The sequence below is a fragment of the Peromyscus maniculatus genome, chromosome 5 (genome assembly GCF_049852395.1).
Source record: "Peromyscus maniculatus bairdii isolate BWxNUB_F1_BW_parent chromosome 5, HU_Pman_BW_mat_3.1, whole genome shotgun sequence".
Classification (NCBI taxonomy): Eukaryota; Metazoa; Chordata; class Mammalia; order Rodentia; family Cricetidae; genus Peromyscus; species Peromyscus maniculatus.
The window spans coordinates 55,881,380-55,907,643 of NC_134856.1; the positions used below are offsets into that span (position 1 = coordinate 55,881,380).

Here is a 26,264-nt window from a genome sequence, read left to right on the forward strand (position 1 = left end):
AATTCCTCGGCTGATCCCATTTCTTCAGACTGGAAGCCTCTGAGTCCTCATCTGAATGGATTTCAGCTGACTGCTGCTAAAAGCCTAAAAGCTTAACCAGGATCTAGTTCCTCATCCTCACACCTTAAATACCTTTCGGCTTCCCGCCATCACTTCCTGGGATTAAAGGCTCTTGTTACCACACCTAGCTGTTTCCAGTGTGGCTTTGAACTCACAGAGATCCAGAGGGATCTCTGCCTCTGGAATGCTAGGATTAAAGGCATGTGTACCACCATTTTCTGGTTTCTATATCTGTGGCTGTTCTGTTCTCTGACCCCAGATAAGTTTATTAGGGTGCACAATATTTTGGGGAACACAATATCACCACAGTACACTTTATACGACTTTTATATTTGTACATCGTCTCAATATAGCCCACAATTTAGAAACCAGTCTCTCTCTCTCTCTCCCTTCCCACTCTCAAGAAGCAACTATTTTCCATACTTTTGTCTTTCCAGGCATTTTTCTTAGCATTCATACTGATAGTTTTCCTGTGTTGTTTCCAAGATATTCACTCTTGGCTGGCTTCGAACTCATCTTCCCGCCGAAGCCTCCCAAGTACTTGGATTATAGGCATACACCACCATTCCTGTTCATACTGATGTTTCGTGCCTTCTAAAATGGCTACACCATGTAGACCCCTAGTGGCAGTATGTGTGTTTCACTTGCTCCACACCTCCAAAAATATTCATGATTATAAACTTATGTGAGCATGATAATCCTGGTTAGTTGGTTTGGTTTTGGCAACTCAACACCAGCTCGAATTATCTGAGAAGAGGAACTCCAACTGAGCAAATGCCTCCATCAGATTGTAGACAAGTCTGTTTGGCATTTTCTTGATTAATGACTAACACAAGAGGGCTCATATCACTGAGGCAGGTGGCGCCCCTGGGCAGGTGGTCCTGGGTGCTATAAGAAAGCAGCACTCTCCAGTGGCTCTGCTCCTGCTCTTGCCCTGACTTCACTCCAGGATGGACTATCAGCTGTAAGCTGAAATAACCCCTCCCCGCCCCCGGAGTTGCTTTTGGTCATGATGTTTTGTCACAGCAAAAACAATGATCACCTGCGGTTTTTTCTGCTGCTTGACTTTTTGTTCAACACCATTTTTGAGCTTCGCCCCTACTTCCAAATATTATCTTTATGTATTCAAGATTCATATAATTTTTTAACCTTTGCAACATGCTAAGTCGTGTATAATATTAGTTACACCATTGCAATGTCTTTTGATAAATATTTGGGTCATTTCCAGGATTTTCCCCTTTATTTTCCCAGGTGTTACTATAAGATCTCTGTGACTATTCTTGTCCATGTCTCTTGGAGCCTAAGGTCAAGGTATTCCAGTTTCACATGCTCGGAACATCAGAATCATCTGGGCCTGTTAAAGAGACTGACGGGATTTCTGGTGTGGAACACGCTGCCAAGGACATACCCTGATTGGCAGGACTGAGTGGTACACGCAGGTGGCACTTAGCCCCAGTGTGTCAGGAGTATGTCTGGAAAAAAAGCCAGCCTTGGTAAGACCTAAGGATGAATAAATGTGACTCAGGCAAAGGAGTTTCAGGTAGTTGGAGAGGCCCATGTGAAGACTTGATGTCTTAGGGTTTTTATTGCTGTGGTGAAACACCATGACCAAAGCAAAGTGGGGAGGAAAGGATTTATTTAGCTTACATTTCCACAGCACTGTTCATCATCGAAGAAAGTCAGGACAGGAACTCAGATCAGGAACCTGGAAGCATGCTGTGGCCCAGCTAATTCAACAATGGCTGTCTACCAAGGGGAAGTCCAAGAATCCAGTAGGCTGGATGTCTCAACTGGTCTTCAGTATTCATTGAAATCGGAAAAGAAGGCCCTAATGCCAGTGAACCAATGAACTTGCCAGAGTGAGGGCAAGCAGGCAAAGAGCAAGGGCTTCCTTCTTCCATGTCTTTTATATAGACTGCCATCAAAAGGTGTGGCCCAGCCGGGCGGTGGTGGCGCACGCCTTTAATCCCAGCACTCAGGAGGCAGAGCCAGGCGGATCTCTGTGAGTTCAAGGCCAGCCTGGTCTACAGAGCGATATCACCAAAACTACTCGGAGAAACCCTGTCTCGAAAAACAAAACAATCAAACAAAAAGGTGTGGCCCAGATTAAAGGTGGATCTTCTCACCTCAAAAGATCCAGATTAAAGGTGGGTCTTCCCACTTCAAATGATTCAATCAAGAAAAATCCCTCAGAGACACACTACGCCGCTCAGGTTTCCTGACTGGCTTCTCTCAATCACCTTTCTTGAGTTCCTCTGTGCTTATAGCATGTGTCAGATCTTCATTCCTTTCTGTGGCTGAATTAATGTGCCACTGTAAGACTAGCACAGTTTATTCTTTCATCAATTTATGGGCATTTGAGCTGTTTTCACCTTGAGGCTCTCTGAGGAAGGCAGCTGCCAACTACGTAAGCCCAAGATCAGCTCCAAAATTTGCAAGGGGCCAGTACCCAAAGATCTCGCGACCCTTTGTCAGTAGCGATGAGGGTTAAGTTTAGGCCAGCAGCAGCAGCAGCAGCAAAGCCCCGCTGGATAGATGGAGGGGGGCTGAGAAATGTTCCAATCAGTTTAAATCCTCCCCAGCAGTTTTACACTGGGTCATGGTAATCATATTTAAGGAGACCAGGAATATTTAGCGCCACTCTAAAATCTACAAGTATCTCCAAAAATCCCTCTTTTGGGGGGTGGGGGCTTGGGGGGGTGGGGGGCGGTTACCAGGGCCTCGAGCATACTTGCCAGGTGCTGTCTCTACTTCAGAGCTACACTCCAGTCCCAAAAACAGTTTCGGTCAAGCATTGATATTTAATAAGACAGGAAATTCGCAACTGACGAAAACGAATGCCAAGTTTTCAGGCCCTGGAGTGTCCGTCCAAACGCGCACACCAACAGCCTCAAAGAGTTTTTCCGTGCCCGCCTCACACTCCGTCCTCTGCCATCCGCTGCCCATTCCGAGAAACTACTATCAGCGGGCCAAAGACTCTGCGCACGCGCCGCTCGGTGGCCCGCTAGAGGGAGAGCGGACCTCGATGGGCGTGCGCAGTAGCGGAGACTTGCGAGCGCGCGCCACGGAGGAGGGGACCCCAGAGGCCGGAAGGAGGCGCGAGGAGGGCGGGGCTAGCGAGGGAAGCCCGCCGGCCCGCAGTACGGCCGTCGCGGCCTGATGACGTCGCACAATGGCCGGCCCCCGCGGGTAGTGGAGCCCGTTTGTTCCGCCCGCGTCGTGCCTGAAGCCTGAGCCAGTGAGAAGCGGAAAGGCTGAGGAACGTCCTGTCCACGTTGCCCCCATCCCAGCGGAGCCGTGGCCGCCTCCCGTCCTCGCGCTGAGGTAAGTGGGGCTGGCAGGCGGTGAGGAAGAGGCCGCCCCAGCGGCGGCGGGAGCGAGGCCCGGGAGCCCGGCGCCGCCTCCCGAGCTCGGGCGCGCCCCCGGCTGTGCGCAGCCGCGGGCCGAGGCGCGACCCGGGACAGCGGGCAGGCGCGAGCCCGCTGCGGCCTGGGACGTCCTGGCGCCTTCGCGCGCCGCGGTCTGCCATGGTGAAGTTGGTTTTCCTGAAGCTGTCATTTCCCTTCCGGGCCATTCGGCGTGGCACATGTTCTCCGCCTACAAAGGGGAGAGGAGCACGCAGGTTGGCTCGAGAGGAGGCCCGCCTGGACTGTCGACGGGCTCTACGGGGAACTTTGAACTCTCTGGAGCCTCCTGCAACTTGCTCTCGCAACTTCAAGTGTGCACAGATCGGACGTACCCACTGTACCCCGAGAGGCCTCGATCTCTTAGGAAGTGTAACCTCCTCGCCTCTTGGACTGGGAGCTCAGAGACACCGAGTCTTTGGCGTGAAGTTAGCCAAACAAGTGTAGTGCTGGAAGGAAATTAAACTAAGACTTACAGCCTCGCTACTTCTGGAAATTTAGTTTTCCCTGTTTACATTGACAGCTGAGTTTACCGGGCACAATAGTCGCTCTAAATGAGCTTTGTTTAGCATTTATTTGCAAGAGTAGGGATTTCTTCAGACCCATTTGGGGATAATGAGAGAGGGCATTTGGTTTATCTTCACATTACCTATCCCAAGGCAGGGGTTGAGATTTTCAACCCCTAGGCTGATTCCCATTTCCTGGCTCCTGAGATGAGAGTGTGTATGGTCTGAGCGCTTATGAAGCCCAGCCAGTTCTGGAACCAATTTAGTATGTCCCAAAGCCTGAAACTCCTCTCCAGTTGTAGGTGGGGAATGCTCAAAACTTTTAAGAGAACTTGTGGATTTACTGCACAGCACCCAACAGGTAAGCTCTTACCTTGCTTGTCTTTAAAGAGATTACCTTGTCATCTACAGACGATGTCAAGGTGACTACTCCTTATCAAAGAGTTTTTGGTTGAGCGTAAGTCACTTTGGAGTGGTGTTTATCAACAGTCCCGACACTCTTGCTGTAGACATTGAAGCTATGAATGAGGATTTTAAACAGGCCTAGTAGAACTTAGACATCAACATAGAATCTGCTCTGCTAATGGTAGTTTCCCACAGCTGGGCATGGTATCTCAGACCTTTAATCCCAGCATTTGGGGAGCAGGGGTAAGAGGATCTCTGAGTTTGAGGCTAGCCTGGACTACATAGTGAGTTAGTTCCAGGACAGCTAGGACTACACAGTGAGACCTTGTCTCAAGAAAGAAAGAAGTTTCCCAGGAGTTGTGTTTGTCTGTTGTTGATCTTCCTTTGCTGAAGCCCACTTGGAACACCTGTCTCAATAGTAAGCCATGTAAAGAAATTGGTTTCATTTAATAGTCACACACCCCCAAGTTTGACCAAGAGTTGTTTTGTCTGGGTTGGCAGTTTACCAGGCCAGGCTGTTTGTTTGTTTCAGACAGGGTTTCTCTGTGTTGTTTTGGTGCTCGTCCTGGATCTCGCTCTGTAAACCAGTCTGGCCTCGAACTCACAGAGATCCACCTGCCTCTGCCTGCCTAGTGCTGGAGTTAAAGGCGTGCACCACCACCCCTAGCTGAGTTAGACAACTTTTCTTTCTGGTATGCAACAGGTAGTTCCCTGATTAATGAAATTTTTGTCAATTGTTTAACAAGCGTTTTTCAGGTATGTCAAATGCAGCAGGGAAATGCAGCAGGGGACAGAAATAGTGAAAGATGTGTTATTCCATCCCTGAACAGGTTTACCACTGTGGATTAGAGGACTAAAGATTAGCTCTAAGCCTTGTGAAAATTCTACATTACTGGGTGACTAAGGCTGGTCAAAGATTGTGAAAATGGGAGTTTAGTGAGTTGGACTGGAGGACCCTTAATTCATTGTTTACACTTAATAGGGCATGTATTTCCCTGCATCCAGCATAAGGAACACACAAATTAGTCTCAAAACAGAATACTGGCACCTAGAGAGACAGTGACCCTGCCTAGAGCAGGCCTGGAGATCAAGCCATCTCATGATTTCTGCTCTAAAGGTATGATTTAGAGTGCTTCTAAAACAAACAAACAACCAAAAAAGAACTTGTAGATTTGTGGTTGTCCCTGAAAGATCCTCACCTGAATGTGGCCTCCAGTAGTGCACTCCCAGGAGGTCCCATGGGAAAGAAGACCGTGCAGTGCCTTTTCTCAGAAAACCTGTCAGGGCCTCTGCAAGGGAACCCTGCACCATGGCAGCTTTGGCCATGCCTCCTGTGGATGCTAATAGTGACCTGTGGATGCTAATAGTCTCAGAAGTGTCCCAGCCAGTTAGTACAGTGTGTGGTATATAGGCTACACACTGAGTGCCAGCCTTTTGAGAGCCTCCATCCTTTCTCACTCTGTAGGAACAGGAAGAGTATATGATTTCCATCACTATGACAAATACCTGAGGTAATGAACTCATACAGAGAAAAGATAAAAGTTGATGTAGTGGCATACACCTTTAATCCCAGCAATCATGAGACAGCAGGTGGATCTCTGTGAGTTTGAGGACAAGCTGATAGAGTTCCAGACAGCCAGGGATACATAGAGAAACTCTATCTCAAAAAGAAAGAAAGAAAAAGGAGAGACTTGGGGGAGGGGTATATTTTGGCTCTCAGTTTGGTATATTCTAGAATCTAGACCATATGCAGTTGGTAAGGTAGACACCATGGCCAGAGTGTGACAGAGCAAAACCACTCAACCTCTCATTATGCCAGAGAGCAAAGACTGGGCTCCTCCTAGGCCTAACCTGTTAAAAATTTCTGCACCTCTTAGTAGTGTATCTCTAGGGACCAAGACTTTAACACTTGGGCTTGGGAAATTCAAGATCCCCCACTTATAACAGAGGTGAGGAGGAGACTTCCCAAAAGCCTTCAAATAAAAACAGTTGGAGTTTGTATGGTAGGTGCAGTTAGATAAACAGAATAATGTACTGTGTAAGAAATAAGATTCCTAATGTAGAGTGGAATTTGGGGGTTTTGAACTGCCAGAAAGGAAGAGAGATTTTATATGTCTGGGCTTGTTTATTCCTGTCATTGGTTGCTCAGAACAGCCTGTGATCCCAAGAGTTATCTTGCCCCCACCCCCTACACACACACCAGGACAGCCACAGGTACTTTCAGGCCCACTCACCCCACCACTCTATGGCATGTGCCAAAAACTGCCTTCACAAATCAGAAGTTGACTTACTCCTTGCAGTTAAGGTAACTAATTCACCTGGAGGGCATGAAGGCTCCGTGGGCATGTGCACAGCACACCAGCCTTCCAGATTTCTCAAGCTAGTCAGCCCAGCTGTGTCTTTGTGTAAAAACGATATACTCTGGTGAGTGTCTAGTGCGTTGATACTTGGAGGGAAGAAAAGAGAAACAGAACCTGCAGGATTGTGGAGACCCTAGTTTATTTGTAGTCTGTACCAAAAAGGATTTGTAGTAGAAACTTCAATGGCTAGGAATAGAACTCATTCCATCTATGGTCTGGGAACACAAGTTCAGAAGGCCTGACTGACAGTCCTGAGACATACACAGTACTCAGATAAAAGACAGCCTCCCTTCCTTTACCAGCCTGCTTCTTACTACAGTTCATGTTTAGTTGGGCACTCTGTCTCCACTTCTTACCATAGGATTTCATTTCAAGATTTTCAAAAATGTAAAAAATAACTCATTAACTAAATTTTGACTAAAACCGAAAGCAAACCAGCTTGTACCAGGACCCCAGAAAAGGGCTGTGACCTGGTTAAAAAGTCTTGTGAACCATACATAGATAGTATGTTACAAGGACAGTAGCATCTTGGAGCTTGGGCTTTGTCTTCTGTGGTATCGGTTATATGACTTCCAAATTAGACAGGACATTTGGTTTTGCAGAATGGTTGATTTAAAAGATAACTTTGTTTACAAGGTTGCCTTTAGCTATAAAATACTAGAATAGGAATTTGTCAGGTTTCAAGTAGAACATGTGACACTTGGTAACCACTTCAGCTTGACTGACTATGGGTACCAGGTCCTACTCCTAGGCAGCTGGAGAGATGAAAAGTCCCTGGGCCTCTATGGAGACTTAAAAATATACAATGTAGCCGGGCAGTGGTGGCGCATGTCTTTAATCCCAGCACTCGGGAGGCAGAGGCAGGCGGATCTCTGTGAGTTCGAGGCCAGCCTGGACTACAGAGTGAGTTCCAGGAAAGGCGCAAAGCTACACAGAGAAACCCTGTCTCGAAAAACCAAAAAAAAATAAATAAAAAAAAAAAATATATACAATGTAATAAAAACTGTGCCAAGCTAGGGATCAGATGTTACACAGTAAGGAATTCATGTATTCCTTAATGTTGGTATATTAGGGGTGTTATCTTTAGCATTAGCGTGACTTAACTAAAACTCTACCTACCACACTAGAGCTTTGCACCAACTTTCTCTTAGAAAAGCACAGCCCCCATCTGGCCATTGTCCTACATGATATTCACCATGCCCCCTGCAGGTGCCCACTGCAGGACCCTCACAGCACTCCATAGAGATCAGAGGCTGTGCACATAGCTTCTGAACTTGCTCTTACTGCTTTTTGCTCTCACTTTTTAAACCCAGATGGGCTGCAGTTCACTACGTAGTCCAGGTTGGCCTCAAACTGTCAACAGTCCTCTTGTGTCATCCCACAAATCCCAGGATTCCAAACTGGCATGTGCTTACTATGCCCAGGTAGGACTGAGTGACTTCTTCTTTTTTTTTTTTTTCAAGACAGGGTTTCTCTGTGTAGCTTTGGTGTCTGTCCTGGATCTTGCTCTGTAGACCAGGCTCGCCTCGAACTCACAGAGATCCGCCTGGCTCTGCCTCCCTAGTGCGTGAGCCACTGCTGCCTAGCTTAGGACCAACTTTGATATTCCTTCCTCTGAACTGATGCTAGATGACCAGAAAATCTTGACTGCTGTGTATTTTAGTGACCTATGATAGTTTTGGTTTTTTAAGACAGGGTTTCTCTGTGTATTCCTCGCTGTCTCAAAACTTGCTCTGTACCCGGGTGGTGGTGGCGGAGGCGCACGCCTTGAATCCCAGCACTCGGGAGGCAGAGCCAGGCGGATCTCTGTGAGTTCGAGACCAGCCTGGGCTACCAAGTGAGTTCCAGGAAAGGCGCAAAGCTACACAGAGAAACCCTGTCTCGAAAAAACAACAAACAAACAAACAAACACAAAAACAAAAAAAAAAAACAAAAAAACCTTGCTCTGTAGACCAGGCTGGCCTCACAGAGATCCACTTGCCTCTGCCTCCCGAGTGCAGGGATTAAAGGCATGCACCACTGCTGCCCGGCAGGCTACAAGTTTTTAAAAGTATGAATTTGGGATCTGAGCTGAAGCTTGGAGATAGCACACTTGCATGGCATGTGTAAGGTCCTGAACTCAGTCTTCAACGCTGTGCTCCCCCACAACGCGTGTAAGTTCAAGTGTGCATTTTATCTTTAATAGATAAATATAAGTCAGATAAACTCCAAACCCTTCTTCCTTCATGTCATAGTTGGTATCTGTTACTGATTCGATAGAAATACTGGCTACTGAGTGCTATACATAATGTCTACACTTACTCTCTAACCCCAGCTTAAGTGGTCGGGCTTTAAATCAAGTGCAGTGGTGTGCTTTTTTATTGAGTCAAGGTTTTACTGTGTAGTGTGGTGTAGCCTCTAGCTCCCAAGTGCTATGATTACAGGCATGTGCTGCTACACCCAGCAGAGCAAAGTGCTTTCTATGAGCTGTGGAGGTGGAAAAACCAGAAAACATTTGCTTTGATTAAATCTGGATTTTTAGAAATAGAAGTGAGTCTTTTTTTTTTAAAGTCTTTTATATAAGTATATGACTTAAATGTCTAAAAATATTGTCATAGTCCATTTGTACAACAGATACCTGGATAGCTTTGGTTGTTTGGGCTCTGATATCACTGGTCTCAGAGCAGTGCCTTTGAAGAGCATGCTGGAGGCTGGATGGAAGGTCTGAAGGGGGTCTTGGAGTCTGAACCTTAGAGTACAGGGGAGGGATTGAAGAGGTGACAAGAAACTGTGCTTGAGAGGCAGGGTAGGAGAAAAAGGCTCAGTTGGAAACTGCTGCTGACCTAGGGTGCTACCTCATTCCACTATAGAAACCTTGTCTTCAGAAGTCAGTTCCTGTGAATCCCAATAGCTGTCCTTTGCAGTCCATGGCTTATTATTGTTCACTTCTCTTCACCTGTGCTGGCTGCAGGCAAGAGGAAGAGCTAAGTGGAGGCCAGCTGTAGCCAGTGGAGTTATGCTCTGGCACTTCACAGGGAGTTCTGTAGATTTGGGAGGAGCTGTATGGAGCAAGGGCAGAATGGGTCCTTCCTCCTCAGGGCAGAGGGCATATGGACCAGGAGGATAGGCCCATGCTGAGTCTGTGCTGTTTGTCTTTTGCAGATCTGCGGGTCCTGATGGATGTGGCTGAGAGCCCTGAACTGGATCCTCACTCCCCAGAGGATGAAGAGCAGCCGGCGCTCTCAGACGATGACATTCTGAGGGAAAGTGGATCTGAACAAGATTTGGATGGAGCTGGGGAAAGGGCTTCTGATTTGGAGGATGAGGAAAATGCAACTAGGGTACAAAGCCAGGAGGAGACTCACTCGGATGAGGAAGACCGAGCCAGTGAGCCCAAGTCCCAGGATCAGGACTCAGAGGCTCATGAGCTGAGCAGGGGCCCAGCGGGATCTCTCTGCGAGGAGGGGGATGATGTTGAGGAAGACCGGACAAGTGACCTCAGGGATGAAGCCTCCTCAGTAACTCGGGAACTGGATGAACATGAGCTAGACTATGATGAGGAAGTCCCTGAGGAGCCAGCTCCTGCTGCCCAGGAGGAGGAAGTTGAGAAAGCTGGGGCAGAGGACGAGGAGGAGAAGGGGGAAGGTGTTCCCGGAGAGGAAGGGAAGCCTGATGTTCAAAGTGTGGGAGAAAAAGAATCCACAGAGGCTGCGAAGGAGAAGAAGAAAGAGGATGACGATGGAGAGATTGATGATGGGGAGATAGATGTGAGTATGGAGGAGCAGGCAAGAACCTTGGCCCTTCAGCAGGCACATCTGATCCAGGAGAAGCAGGCTCAGCAGGGTTTTCAAGCTCTCTTGTTCCTAGAGAGATGGTCAGTGGTGGGCTGGGCCAGGCATGCAGGAAAATGAGAGCTTGTGTTGAGGCAGGAAAGGAATTGCTCACAGTGGAGAATGGGAGGTAGACTTGTGCAGAAAAACCTCAGACTGGAAAGCTTCTGTCAGTAACCGCAGTTTCTGTGGACCCCAGAATATGCCTTCTTTAAATCTGGCCTTTAAATCATGGGATCATGAGTGTGTGTGGGAGGTTGGGTTTTCTTTACGTATGATTCTGTTGTAACCTTGAATCAGGAAGTTTTAGGGGACACAGCCCAAAGTTCAGATCAGTTGTGTTCAAAGCAGGTGAGGAAGGGGCAGAACAGATCAGCCATCTAGGGATTCTCAGGTGCCTCAGGAGGAGACTGCTCATCTGAGTCCTTCTGGTGGAAGATAGGTTAAACATCTGGGGTGATCCAGGGAGACTGGGCCACTATCTGGGGTTCCCACATTTCCATATACACCCAGTTCATTTTAGGGTGTCATGGATGGAGGATGACTCTGGCCATACAGGGTGGTTGGTGGTAGGGCTTTGGGTCCCAGTAGTAGAGTAGACCTGGGTGGATGGGGTTTGTGCGGCTGCAAGTGTAAAGTAGCAGGTGTTTGACCTCCTCTCCCGGCTCTGTAGCAGATGGTCTCCGGAGTTAACTTTCTTAGTTCACCCTCATGAAGGACTTTGCTGTGCAGATTTTCTTGTGTTTTGCCATCGGTGCTTCCACTGGGGAAATTGATCTGTACCTCAGTGTTGGTAAAAGAGAAAAGATGGTGTGATGTTCAAGTTGAGATTATTGGCTGTGTTTTAAGTGTGCCTGGTGTCAGATGCTCCCTGTTAAATGCCCTTCCTTTCCTGCAGTGAAAGGTCAAATGGGGTTGAGAGTCTTCATAGGAATTATAGAGGGAGGCCCTTGACAGTGAGGGCGCTGGTAACTCTTACACTGTGCTGTGGGTATGAGCAATGGGGAAATGGATTGAACCAAACCTTCCCCAGACAGCACGCATCGTCTTCATCTGCTTGTTTCCCTTGGAAACAGAATCTGGGGTGAATCTGCCAGTTGACTTTCTGGCCCAGTACAGTTCTAAAGTATGATTTTGTTTTTGCCTACTCTGCATGGTAACCCCATGTGAACTGTCCTACACCCAATGGGAAGCAGCTTGTTACTAAAAGACCCCAGCCCAGCATCCTTCAATAACAGGAGAGGCTACTTCCTTCCTACCAGACTGTTCCTCTAGCCCACAGCACCCTACGGGTCATACTGTTTAGAAGCCCTGGGCATCGGAGTCCCAGACATGTGCCAGGTTCACAATAACATGCTGAAGATATAACAGGGCAGGTAGGCAAGTGGGCCCTGCGGATGATAGTTTGGGCCCAAGAGAGCACAGTAGCTCCAGGCCAACAGCCATTTTCCCTGGAAGCTCCTCTCCTAGACCCTGTCTCTTCACTCCACTATATTGTTTGCATGTTGGCCTTTGTTGCTGCCTCTAGATTCATGGACCTCCACTGTGATTCTTGCTTAGTATGTGCATTGTTTTTACCATAGTCTCAGATGCATCTTGAACACTTATGTAGGAGTACTGCCTGAGAGATGCTCAGCCTACAGGGCAGTCTGAAGATAAGTAGGTCTTTGGCCTAGGAGACTGTTCCTGAGGAGGAAGTCTGGTGATGTTCAGTTGCAAAGGGCATGGAGTAATAGGTTTATATACTGTTAGTGTACAAAGTAGTGAAGACCAAAGTGTAACCATTGCTTGCTCACAATTCATAGAAACAGACCAAAGCTCTATCCTGAAGTGTCTGGTGGAGCCCACTGTTCCCATAGTACTCTTCTGAGGTTATAGGTGATCAAGAAACCATCTGTTGTGTAGCTGAGCATTTAAGATTGGGAAACTGAAGGTGAGCTGGTGAGGACACACCTTGGGGAAAGGTGGATGCTCCCCACACCCAGTTTTCTGCTTCTGGCCTGGTGAAGAGGTGTGGTGGGCAGGGTGGGTCGGCTCACCTCCAGATGACTGTCCTCTGTTCCAGGATGATGACTTGGAAGAAGGCGAAGTAAAGGACCCCAGTGACCGGAAGGTGAGGCCTCGCCCCACCTGCCGATTCTTCATGAAAGGTAATTGTTTGCCTCCAGCCTTTTTGCAGCGATCTGTGTAGCCTCTACTTTCCTGGGGCCGTGGTGGTAATTCATCCTCATGTCAGTGAGGCTTCATGGGACTAGACTGCAAGAGTTGGTGGTAGTGATGATGGTATTGGTGGTAAATAATAGACCTTTTATTGGTTCTGTCCTCATTTTAAAAACTGCCTTAGACGAGAGCTGCCTGGTGTTTTTTACCCTGCAGGTTTCGGGCCCACTGTTTACAACAGACCCAAGGCTGCAACAGATAGTGGCAGTTTCTGAGTGTTCAATGTTAGCATTCCCTACATCTGTAAGAAAGAACTACTTTTTACAAGAGGGATCAGAAGCAGGTCCTTTGGGGGAGAGGGGGTGGCATTGAAGACAAGGGAGAGCCTCTGAGGGCATTCCTGCAAAGGACTAGCACAGTTAAGCGTCTTCAGCAGGGGCATTTGAGTCTTGCTTACTGATCAGGGTTGACCACATTACAAGTAATGTGATGCTCTGGTTTTGTAAAGCCTGGGAGGGATTCAGAAATGGAAGTAAGGTCAGGCAGTGTTGGCGCACGCCTTTAACCCCAGTACTCTGAAGGCAGACACAGGCAGATCTCTGTGAGTTCAAGGCCAGCCTGGTCTACAGAAGGAGTTCCAGGACAGCCAGGGCTACACAGAGAAACCCTGTCTCAAAAAAACAAAGAGAGAAAGAAAATGGAATTAAGAGTCTCCAGTCTGCAAGACTTGCTTGGATGTTCCGCAGTGTTTTGGGTATATTTCTTGTTGAGCAGTTTCCTTGGACAAATAGGAAGGTGGATGACTTTGCTCACTGGCCAGCCTATGTATGCAGTCTAAGTTCACAAGAGCTTCCTGTACTTCTTTTCCAGATGTTGTGACACCATTATCCACTCTTCTTCCACCAATACCAAATTCCATACCACTCAGAGGCCAGGTTAAAGGTACAAAATATCCTGTGTTCACTCTCTGTTGTGCCTTAAAGTCCCCTGCGCCAGAGGCCAGACTTCTTTCTCCTGGATCCAGAGCACAGCTAGAACACCAACAGGGAGGAAGCTTGAGGGGCAGAGCTGCTGTTGCCCTTTCCTCCTTAGTGTCATTAGAGCTGGGGAGGAGACGCAGGTTAAGGCCATGGCACTATACTTGAAGAACAGGAACTTCCACGGTGGGCAGTGGAATCCTGTCTTATTCATGGGGAAGGCCGTGTCCAAGAGTGATCCACAAACAGCCTTGTCCCTAAGGCCAAGAGATGCCCTGGTGATGGGATAGTCATGAAAATCCCGCTCAGACTCATTTCTCTGGGAACATGCTCTTGGGATGCCAATTGAAAATAGTTAGCTGATCTAAATTGCACAGTCTATTGTGTACATTGGGGGTGGGGTGCAGGGCAGTGTGCAGGTGACCTTCACTTGACATTGACCCAAGCACCCTAAGAATGAAAGGCTGTGACGCTATATCTTAGTTCTTCAAAAATTTTGATATTTAAAGCTAATATTTCAAGAAATATAAGTGCAAGCAGGAGACTGTTTTGAAGTAATGGCATGAGGAATAAATGCAGTCATCCCCTGCAGATGGGTAGATTACATCAACAAAAACCTGTGTTCAGTATGTATCTGTACTTGGTTCTCATTAGTACTGCTCTCAGACTGCTGCACAATGCCTTTGCAGCTCAGAAGCTTGCCAGCTGCTTGGGACAGGCCGGCAGTATCAGCATGGAGTCTCTGGAGCAAGAACCAGAGGCTAACACCTTACCTAGTTCTCAGACCTTACCAAGTACAGAACAGATGAAATGTATTAGAAATGCAAACCAGCTCTTTGGGAGACATCTGCATACACTGGGATAGGATTGTTGCCTCACACTGGGTGGACACCGGTGGTTACACTAAACTGTGTTTGGGTTTTCGTGAGTGAAGCCATGCCATAGGGAGGTTTCTGCAGTCAAGAAATGGAGAGCAGCTTAGGTGATTGTCTTAGAGTTTCTATTGCTTTGATAAAACACCATTACCAAAGGCAACCTGGGAAGGGATGGGTGCTATCTCAGCTTACAGTTCCACATCATAGTCCATTATGAAGGAAGTAAGGGTAGGAACCTACAGGCAGGAAGTGGAGTAGAACAGGTAGAACCTGGAGGTAATAACATTTCTAGGTCATTTTTAATCAGTGCTTCCTGTTCTCTCATCCTGTTTATGGTGTGCAGAAAGAGAGAAAATGATGGAACTTGCAGTTCTTTGGGATGTCTTTGTCAGCAGTACGAGAAATTTATTTGGATGTAATTTTTGTTTGTTTGCCTACAAGTTATAAGCTTGGTGTTGAGTTGAAATCAGTTGATTTATCATCCTTATGATAGGGCTAAAAAGACAGTTTGTTAAGAGCGGGTACAGTTCTTGGAGGACCTAGGTTCAGTTCCCAGCAGCCATGTCAGGCAGCTGACAACTGTCTATAAATTCTGCTTTAGGGGGATCTGATGCCCTCTTTTGAACTCTGCAGGTATTGTACTCACATGTGGGAGTGTATACATACCCACCCTAACCCCTCCCCTCGAAACACAAAATCTTTAGCTGGACATGATGGAGTACATCTTTTTTTAAGATTTATTTATTTACTGTGTATATAACATGTATGCCTGCAGGCCAGAAGAGGGCACCAGATCTCATTACAGATGATTGTGAGCCACCATGTGGTTGCTGGGAATTGAACTCAGGACCTCTGGAAGAGCAGCCAGTGCTCTTAACCTCTGAGCCATCTCTCCAGCCCGATGGAGGAGTACATCTTTAATCCCAGCACTTGAGAAGCAGAGGCAGGCAGATCTCTTGAATACCAGACCAGCCAGGGCTACAGATACTGACTCAAGAAAGAAAAGACCCTGTCAGTAATAAGATAAGTTACTTTAGAAATAAAACAAAGCTTGCTGTATTATTAGCAAGGATGTGGACATACTGGAACCCTTGTACACTGCTGGTAGGAAAGTAAAAAACAGTCTGGCAATTCCTCAAAAGGAGTAGAATGGCTGTGTAGTTCAGCAAGTGTCTTAGTTAAAGTTGCTCCCAAGGCAACTTAAAAAAGTCTGTTGGGGCTTACAGTTAGAGAGTGAGTCAGGAAATTAGTGGCAGAGAAAATGGTAGCAGGCAGCCATAGCTCAGGAGCAGTAACAAAGAACTTACATCTTTATCTGCAAAAAGGAGAGAGGGGCCTTAACCAGGAATGTTATGGGCTTTTGAAACTGGCAAAGCTGCCCCCAATGACACACCACCTAATCTTTCCCAAACAATTCCACCAACTGGAGACCAAGCATTAAAATATGTGAGCCTGTGGGGATCATTCTCATTCACACCCCCTCATTCCGTCCATTTGATTTGTGGCCATATCGTAATGCAAAATGCATTTACTTCAATTTTAAAAGTCCTCAACAGTCTAACGCAGTGGTTCTCAGCCTGTGAGTGGTGACCCCTGGAGTCAAACTACCCTTTCTCAGGGTTTGCCTAAGACCATTAGAAAACACAGATATTTATATTACGATTCATAACAGTAACAAAATCGCATCCTCTCCAACATAGACTGTCATTAGTTTTTTATAGTAGCCATTCTGACAGGTGTAAGGTGGTATCTCAGAGTCCTTTTGATTTGCATTTCTCTGATGACTAAGGATGTTGAGCATTTCTTTAAATACCTTTCAGCCATTTGAGATTCTTTTGAGAATTCTGTTTAGCTCTTTAGCCCATTTTTTAATTGGATGATTCCGTATTTTGATGTCTAGTTTCTTGAGTTCTTTATATACTTTGGAGATCACCCTAGGATGACTGTAGCTTATAATAAGTTTTGGTTTTACTCAATTACTGGGTGAGCCTCAGTGAAACATTTCACTATTAGGATAAGAATTTGTACTGTATCAAGCTGATAATAGGAAAAAAATAAATAAATAAAAATAAAAAAAAAGAAGTAGCAACTAAAATAATTTCATGGTTGAGGGGATTAGAACTGTATTAAAGGGTCACAGCATTCGGAAGGTTGAGAACCACTACACAGTCTGTGTCTGATGTCAAAGAGCTTAGTTGGCTCTGCCTTCCAGATGTGCTGACTGCAGCACACATCTCTGTTTTGGGCTTGTTCCACTCCCTGTCTGCCCCCAAAGCTGTGGTACCTCCAGCATCCTGGGGTCTAAAACACAATCCAGGCTTCACTTTCACAGCTTCATGCAATGGTCTCTCCCAGCCTCCATGCAGAGGCTCGCCTACCACATGCCTGGCTTCAGCCACTCTTCCTGACTGCTAAGGAAGATGCCACAACCCCTTTACTGTATCCTTCATGACTGTACAGCCAGAACCATACTGTCAAGTTTGGCTGCCTGCAGATTACATTTGCATAAACTTTTCATTTGTTGCTCTTTAGAAACACATAATTTGTTAGGCCTTTCTTTTCACAAGTTATAGGGCTAGATGTGTGGGATCTCACTCTGGGGGCACACTCTTTATTCCCATCTCTCCTTATTTCTCAGCTCCTATGTGAAATTTTCTGGTGTTCTTTTTCTCTTCAAACTGCATTTTGTATTTCTTTTGGAGGGGTTGTTCAAGACAGGGTTTCTCTGTGTAGCTCTGGCTGTTCTGGAACTGGTTCTGTAGACCAGGCTGGCCTTGAACTCACAGAGATCTGCCTGCCTCTGCCTCCTGAGTGCTGGGATTAAAGGTGTGCACCACCACCATCAGCTCTTTTTTTTTCTTTGGGATTTATTTTTATGCCAGGTGGTGGTGGCAGCGGCTCAGGCCTTTAATCGCAACACTCTGGTGGGCATAGATAATCCGATCTCTGTGAACTCAGGCCAGCCTGGTCTACAAAGCTAGTTCCAGGATAGCTACGAAGAGAAACCCTGTCTCAAAAACCAAAAACAGATTTATTATTTTTAATTGTGTGTAGGTGTGCATGTGAATGCAGGTAAATATTAGATCCCTTGAAGCTGGAGTTAACAGGCTATGGTGAGCTGCCTGACATGGGTGCTAGAAACTGAACTCCAGTCTTCTGCAAGAGCAGTACATACTCTTAACCACAGAGCCATCTCTCCAGCCCTCTTTTTTGTTTGTGGATTTTTGTTTTGTTTTGTTTTCCAGACAGGGTTTTTCTGTGTAGCCCTGGCTGTCCTGGAACTCCACTCTGTAGACCAGGCTGGCCTCGAACTCAGAGATATCCACCAGCCTCTGCTTTCCGAGTGCTGGGATTAAAGATGTGCACCATCATGACCTACATTTTGTATTTCTTTTTGTTTCTGTGGCTCTTTTTCATTTGAGACCTGCATTAAGAATGATCACTAGCTGGGCAGTGGTGGTGCACACCTTTAATCCTAGCACTCAGGAGGCAGAGGCGGGTGGATCTCTGTGCATTCGAGGCCAGCCTGGTCTACAGAGTAAGTTCCAGGACAGGCTCCAAAGCTACACAGAGAAACCCTGTCTCAAAAACAAACAAACAAACAAACAAACAAAAATCGCTAATAAGCCACAGAATCGGTATTGGGCTGTCTTAGAATTTCCTCTGCCACTGAAATTATTCCAAAACTCTTCAATTTATCCTCAGGCAGATTCTTAGGACAAAAAGAAGCTACATTCTTTGCCAAAATATCACACAGATGGTCTGTAGGCCAGTTGCTAATACTGTTCCCATATGAACCCTCTTGAGTTGGGCCTCTATATAGTCCACATTGCTCTCAGCACTGCTGGTAGTCTCCCAGGCTCCTACTAGAATGGCCCATTAAGCCCTGCTTATATTATTCAAAATCTCCTAGTTCAAGGTCCCAAAATCTTGCATATTTTTCAAAATCCAGCATAGTCAGGCCTGTCATAGCAATAGCCCCATTTCTGGTAACCACCTTCTATTTTAGTTACTTTAAATTGCTGTGATGAGACACCATGACGAAGGCAACTTGTAAGAAAAAAAAGAGTCTGTTGGGGCTTCCAGTTTCAGAGGGTGACTATGAACATCATGATGTAGAGAGCAGGCAGGCATGGTACTAGAGCAGTAGCTAGAACTTATATCTGCAAGCAGGAGAGCTAACTGGGCATAGTGTGGGCTTTTGAAATCTCAAAGTCTGCTTCCTCCTCCAACAAGGCCACGCCTCCTAATTCTTTCCAAATGGTTCCTCCAACTAGAGACCAGGCATTCAAACATATGAACCTATGGGGGTCATTCTTTTACACATCACCACACCAAGCCCTCCTCTGTGTTTGTCTAAGAGAAATGAAAATGTGGCCACCCAAAAACTTGGGTGAGATGATCTTGATTGCCAGGGTTGGTTGATCTGAAAATGGAGCTGCATATTACATGGTGACTTAGGAGATGGCATGTTGGGATGAAACTCAAGAGCCTTGAGCCTGTAAGTTGAGCACTAGACCACTGAGTTAAACCCCTGAGGGAGCTCCACTGTGCTTGTGCCCTTTAATTTTTCCCATTTTATTCGTATCGTTTCTAGCAGTGTCTGATGGTGCCTGAGTCATTGGATTCTCTAATGTTTGGGATGTGCATTCTTTTCATGTGCTTTTCATTGTAGCAATTTGTGCATCTTAGCTTGTGTTTGCTCACTTTTGGATCCATGTGTTCTTTGTTTTTATAAAAAAAAAAAAGTATCATGCCTCAAGATGGCCTGTAGCCTTTGAGAGTCCCCATCCAGGGACTCTGAAATTAGGGCAGTTTTCATAGTAACGTACAACTAGCGGTAAGTGAGGCACTCCTACTGGGAGCATGCATATGCAGAGGCCAGCCTTGCCTGTGTCAGTAAAACATAACGGGAATTTGGACAGGGATTTCTTGTTATTGTGTTGTTTTTGAGACAGTCTCACTGTGTAGACCAGGCTGACCTCAAACTCACACATATCTATTTGCCTCTGTCACACCTACACCCCCAGGTGCTGGGTTAAAGGTATGCACCACCATGCCTGGCTTTGACGGGTTTGGTTTGGGTTTGGGTAGTGTTTTGTTGTTGCTGTTATTTTATGTTGTTGTTGGTTTTGGTTTTTGAATTTTTGAGACAGGGTTTCTTTGTGTACCTCTGACTGTCCTGGATCGTACTCTGTAGATCAGGCTGGCCTTGAACTCATAGAGATCCACCTGCCTCTGCCTCCTGAGTGCTGGGATTTAAGGTGTGCACCACTGCCCCCTGGCTTCAAGAAGGTTTTTTAAACCAGTGGAGCACTTTGACTTTTATACACAGGCTGTCTTTCTTACCTGTTTGCAGCTGCTCAGACTAGCTGAGCTGGAAAGGAAACCAAAGCATACTTACAGAGGCCACTTTGTCAGAGTGTGTGCTCTAGACCAAAACCAGTGTTTTGTTTGGAAAGTGGACATTATACAATTCTCTTTGCTGTTCTGACAGGTGTTTTGCCAGTAGTGGTGATCATGCAACTGATGATAGCCAATCCAGCCAACAAATCACAGGCTTAAAAGTCTGCTCATTTCTGGACCTAACAAACACATACATTTGCTCATGCACACAGCCACAGTCTCTTGCTGGCGTCTACACATGTTAGCGGAGATGGATTTTGGCCGTTAGACATGGGGATTGTAGCCAGCAGGTGAGGGGGCAGCCCGCCTCCTGCCATCTGTTTAGCTTCCTTGATTGCTGCTAAGAGACCTGCCATGGTCATGTATCAGTATTACTGATGCAATTTTAGATCTGCTGCTATTAATCACACAGGTTTATTTTTTCTTCTTAAGTTGTTTGGGGACAGCAGTGGCAAAGATCACCCCAGAGTGTATAATATATTCATAAAAAAATGGGATTGTAAAGCGGTGTGGTGATGGCACACACCTTTAATCCCAGTACTCAAGGAGGCAGAGGCAGGTGAGTCTCTGAGTCTGAAGCCAGCCTGATCTACAAAGTGAGTTCCAGGACAGCCAGGGCTACACAGAGAAACCTTGTCTCAAAAAAAACAAAAAAAGGAGCTGGAGAGATGGCTCAGAGGTTAAGAGCACTGGCTACTCTTCCAAAGGTTCTGAGTTCAATTCCTAGCAACCATATATATGGTGGCTCACAACTATCTATAATGCAATCTGGTGCCCTCTTCTGGACTGCAAACATACATGTAGGCAGAACGCTGTATACATAATAAATAAATAAATCTTTAAAAAAAAATAGGGATGTATTTTTGGTGATTACATGATCACCCCTAAGTTGGTAACTACCTTCTGGCAGGAGGTTCTGGAGGTATAGGGTAGGAGAGACAGGATAGTGTGCAGCCCAAGCTGGACTTGAATGTGCCACTCTTCAGTGATAGAATCAAAGGTCTGCACTGTCATACCCACTCTACTGTATGCTCTTTATTTACATATATTCCCACTTTTATTTTGTTTTCCTATAAAGTATTTCTCATGTTAAATAGTATCTACCCAAGCATAAAAATTAATAAAAAAAAATTTTTCTCAAGAATTGCTGAGATATGAGCCATCTAGTTAAGAAAAAGATCATGTCTTTTCTTTGAAAACCCATGTGCAGATAGCCCTCTGAAATCCAGAAATAGCTGGGTGTGGGTTGCCTACACCTTTTATATCAGCACTAAGCAGCAGAAGCAGGTGCATCTCTCTGAGTTTGAGGCCAGCCTTGTCTACACACACAGTGAGTTCCAAGCCAGCCAAGGCAACATAGTGAAAACCTGACAAAAAAGCCACAAGTAACACTGTCCCACTCAGCCTCTGAGTCTCCACCCTCCTGTTTCTTAGCACACTCAGAAGCAGATGGTCATACTATTCTAAAATACCTTTATTTTTTCTTCCATTTCATTTATTTCTAATTAAGAAATTAAGTTTGTAGGGGGCAGAGTACGCATGTATGTGGAGCTCAGGACAGTCGATAGGAGTGGACTATGGGGATCAGACTCAGGTGATCAGGATGGGTAGACAGGGCACTTAACCTGCTAAACCATCACACTGGCATGTTTCCTTTTTCTTTTTCTTCCTTTTTTTTTTTTAATTGTGGAAGTAATATTTACTGACAGTAGACTAAGTAAAAGATAGGGGTTAGGGATGTAGCTCAACAATAATATACTTCCCTAGTATGTACCAGGCCCTGAGTTCCATGCATTTTGGAATCTTGAAGGCATTTCTCCACAGAAATAAAAGTCTATGTGCCTCACCCCCATGAAAGGGAGTTTACCTGTATAAACGGGGTTCCTGCACTCCTTCATCATTTGTCCAGCATTTACAGGATATCTGCTTTGGCTATATATTGAGGTGGCTGTTCTTGTGGTCAAGGGTTAAGAATACTATCAGCAGGGGCCTAACTTTGCTCCCTGAGAGCTGGGTTCTGTTGTCCTGACACTTTGTCAGGATGACACTCTGCACCTCCTCCTTACTTTTCCTCTGCTGTTTGCTTCTCCCTCCCGTGCATGTGTTCTCTTCTTCTTTCTGCCCAAAGATTTGAAGGTGGGATTTGGGTTGGGTTTTATTTAGATTTTCCTTTTTGTTTTGTTTTGACATTTAAAACAAATACTAAATGCCTACTTACCTACTAACTGAAATATATTTTAAGTATAAATCATATACTTGATTTTTTTTGTATTTTCTAACTTGCTATAATGAGCCTTTGTTACTTTTTTTTTTAAAAGATTTATTTATTATGTATATGGTGTCCTGCCTGCATGTATGTATGTCTGCAGGCCAGAAGAGGGCACCAGATCTCATTACAGATGGTTGTGAGCCACCATGTGGTTGCTGGGAATTAAACTCAGGACCTCTGAAAGAGTAGCCAGTGCTCTTAACCACTAAGCCATCTCTCCAGCCTCCCTTTTGTTACATTTTATTACATAAATAAGGTTGAGAAGTGCATGATGTAGAGTTGATCATGAAGAAGTGGATGGTGTTTGTCTGCCTTCCAGGGCTCAGAGGTTCAGATCCTGTACAGTGAGGCTTCCAACCTCATTTAACTTACATGTGAATCCTTAAATAGTTTTAGGAATGAAAAAAAAATATCATTTTTGTGTTTGCAAGGAAACAATATTGAGTATATTTTGTGCTTTATATCAGTATGTTCTTACTTTGTGTTGAGTTGTTTTTAACTCAGACTTCAGTAGTCAATGGTATTTAAAGATGAAACTTGCCTTGTTTCATGATTTGTTAGCAAAAATGTTCAACTGGAATATCTGTTTCAAGTTCAAGGCCAGCCTGATCTACAGAGAGAGAGCCAAGATAGGCACCAAAAACTACACAGAGAAAACCAAAAAAAAAAAAAAAAAAAAAAAAAAAAAAAAAAAAAAAAAAAAAAAACAGATAATATGTATTAAACTAGGAAGTGTGTTTAAATCTTAGATGCTTCTAATAGTGTGTACATGGGACTTTTTTTTTTTTTTTTTTTGTGATACTTCGTACATCTGAGACACTTAGCATTTTGTACTGAAAAATTGAGTGGCTCCCTTTAGTAGTGCTGGGGTTTTATACTTTGATGAGCAAAGTGTAAAAAGCTCAATTGTATTTTGGTTGATTTGATAAATTTAAGTAGCTTAATTTATCATATATTTTTGTTTGTTTTAAGTGATTTATTTATTTTTATTTTACCTGCATTGGTGTTCTGCTGTGTATCTGTGAAGGTGTCAGATCCTCTGGAACTGGGGTTATAGACAGTTGTGACTTGCCCTGTGGGTGCTGGGAATTGAACCCAGATCCTTTGGAAGAGCAGCCAGTACTCTTAACCCCTGAGCCATCTCTCCAGGCCCCTCTTATTCACATACTTTTTAAGGACCAGAAATAATCCTGAATGGTTTAGAGAGGGCTACCCTGGGACAGAGTCAACAGAGATCTGGTAATATTTGTGCCTCCCATGATTTCTACCTCAGCACAGTCAAAATAAATGTCCAGGCACCTGGTGAAGCTCCCTAGAGGCCCTAGTGTTGCCTCTGCACTTAGCTCTAGAGACTCTCTGGCTTCTCTGCTTTAATCAGTGCTCAGATAGTTGATGTGCCCTGTTGTCCTATAGTATCCATGGGAGATTGGATCCAGAATGTCCATGGATGCCAGATCTGAGGCTATCCAAGTCCCTATTACAAGATAGTGTAATATATACCCTCCTGTAATTTAAGCCCTCTTTAGGTGACTTACAATCCTGGACACAGTGTAAATAAGTCCTTTTTATACTGTATTGTTTAAGGAGTAGAAACACAAAAATGTCTCTACAGTGTCTACACATGTTCAGTGCAACAGAAAGAATATTTTGTATCTCTGGGTGGTAAATCCATGGATATAGAACCTGCAGAGTGACTGAATAGGCCCTGGGAGTCCAAGCAGGGACTCTCATCAAGGGAATGGTATCTCATGGAAGTACCTGGCTTGACCCATTGGCCCAGACCTGCCCTGCTCACCTCTGTAGGACTGTGGGACACCTGTGTCCACAGCAGGAGAGGTAGGCTGGGCTGTTATTGGCCTGAGGCTCTCTGGGCGGAGGCCCAATGACCTGTGGGAGCAGGAATGGGTTGATGGGTGCTTCCCAAATTGTCAGTAAGCACCCCAGCTGCCGCCCTCCAACAGTTGTGCTCTTGGCATCTTTTCTCACTGGACTTTTGTTTCCCTAGGGAACTGCACCTGGGGAATGAACTGTAGGTTTATACACCCTGGAGTGAATGACAAGGGGAACTACTCCCTCATCACCAAAGCTGAACCTTTTCCACCCAACGGTGCCCCGCCTCTTGGACCTCACCCACTGATGCCTGCCAACCCTTGGGTGCGTGAGCTCCTCTTTTGTTGACACCAGATGGGATACCTGAGTTCTGTCTGGATCTTGGGCTGAAGACACATGTGGTCCTTATAGAAAAGGCATCTTGTACCCGAGAGTCAAGGGGCACCTTTCAGGGTTCCTTGTGCTTGTGTAGAGGTAGCCTTGGATGTTTCAGGGCACATGGGTGATGGGCTAGGAAAGCCAGGTGTGTGTGGCTGGCTGGCTTGTCTTTTCATTGTTTTGCCCCATTTCTTAATAGGTTTTTAAGTACTTTCTCAATATTTCTCTTCTTATTTTTTAATAGGGTGGGCCAGTAGTTGATGAAATTTTGCCTCCACCCCCTCCAGAACCCCCAACAGAGAGTGCCTGGGAACGCGGACTCAGACACGCAAAGGAGGTAAGAGTTCAATGCACTCTGGGAGGGAGAACACAGTGGTGGTCCTGGCAGGACTGGCATAGCTTTGATCCAGAGAGTATGGAAACTCAGTGAGGCCTGAGAAGCTATGAACATTTCTGGGCTTCCTTTAATAGAGAAGGAGAACTAGTATTTAGCCATCTCTGCATGGCAGGTCTAGTCACAGGTAAATCTTAGTAGGCCAGAGAACCTCCCTGGACACAACATTTTTAGGCGTCATGGGCAACCCAAAAGATGAATTGTCTCTGACCATTACCCCAGGCAGTGAGACAATCCCTGCCATTCTGTAGGACTTCCTCCCTGTCCTCCTGAGACACCCAGTGTCTGCTCTTAATAGCTCTCTCAGGCCTCCTTTTGCTGCCCACTGTGGCTCCCAATACCCACCTTGTATCAGTGTCTGTTAACACCCAGCCTTGTTTTCTCAGTGCCCAAGTTCTCTCTTGAGGGAGATGGAAATAAAGGCCTTGCTTACGTGCCTTCTGGGGTCCCTGTGCTATCCCAGATGCTCACTTGCGTAGAAAAGTCATGCAGACCTGTTAGACCAGCCTCCTCTGAGGCCTGCAGGAGAACACTGGAGTCCTGTGTTTGCCGGTACCCTTTGGCACTGGTGCTGTACTTTGCTGCAGGTCTCGGGTTCCCTGTGTTCCTCTCAGTGACTTTGGAGGTCTTTATTTCACACTGATGACTATCTTCTTTTGGTGCTAGGTTTTAAAAAAAGCAACCATTCGGAAAGAGCAGGAGCCTGACTTTGAAGAAAAAAGGTTCACAGTGACCATTGGTGAAGACGACCGGGAGTTTGACAAGGAAAACGAAGTCTTCCGAGATTGGAATTCTAGGGTCCCAAGAGATGTCAGAGACACAACGTAAGGAATCCTCTGCTTGCCCTGGCCCGTTCATGTCCTGTCAGGAGTAGCCACACACAAGTCCCAAGGGCATGGTCTCCACCACTCTGGCTTCTGTGGAGGAGATGCTTACGTTCCATGCAGGAAGGCTACCTCTGGGGTGCACTCCCAAAGTTCCTACAGGCTCAGTCTATGCCTCTGTCTCCTCACCTCTTCCTCAGTTACTTGGAGAATGAGATTTTTGGTTTCTTTGGTTGTTTGTTTTTTTAAAGATACATGTGTATGTGTGTATGTATCCATGGGGCCAAAGGAGGGCGTTGGGTCTGGAGCTGGAGTTACAGGCTGTTGTGAGCTGCCCAACATGAGAACCAAACTCATGTCCTCTGGAAGAGCAGCAAGCAAGTGCTCTTAACCACTGAGCCACCTCTTCAGTCCCTCCTCAGACATTTAATGCTGGTCTTTAAAAAATCTCAACAGAACTGGGAGTGGTGGTGCACACCTTTAATCCCAGCACTTGGGAACTTGGGAGGCAGAGGCAGGTGGATCTCTTGAGTGTGAGGCCAGCCTGGTCTACAGAGAGAGTTCCAGGACAGCTAAGGCTACATAGAGAAACCCTATCTCAAAAAAG

The 26,264-nt window shown here is 45.8% G+C and overlaps 1 protein-coding gene across 8 annotated transcripts in view; it reads left to right on the forward strand.

Annotated features, from left to right (window-relative positions):
- Positions 1–3,244: 3,244 nt before the first annotated feature.
- Positions 3,245–26,264, forward strand: part of Zc3h18 (zinc finger CCCH-type containing 18) — a 42,467-nt gene continuing 19,447 nt past the window's right edge. For 2 of the 8 annotated variants that reach the window (XM_006987382.4, XM_076572235.1), the window contains exons 1-7: positions 3,245–3,384; positions 9,877–10,481; positions 12,610–12,694; positions 13,575–13,646; positions 24,237–24,385; positions 24,684–24,776; positions 25,500–25,657. In XM_006987382.4, the coding sequence (XP_006987444.1) occupies positions 9,891–10,481; positions 12,610–12,694; positions 13,575–13,646; positions 24,237–24,385; positions 24,684–24,776; positions 25,500–25,657 (1,148 nt within the window). In that variant the 5' untranslated portion in view covers positions 3,245–3,384; positions 9,877–9,890. Of the gene's footprint in view, positions 3,385–3,620; positions 4,332–9,876; positions 10,482–12,609; positions 12,695–13,574; positions 13,647–24,236; positions 24,386–24,683; positions 24,777–25,499; positions 25,658–26,264 lie in introns of those variants that run through there. The other 6 variants (XM_016005911.3, XM_042277807.2, XM_076572234.1 and 3 more) reach the window with 3 other exon arrangements.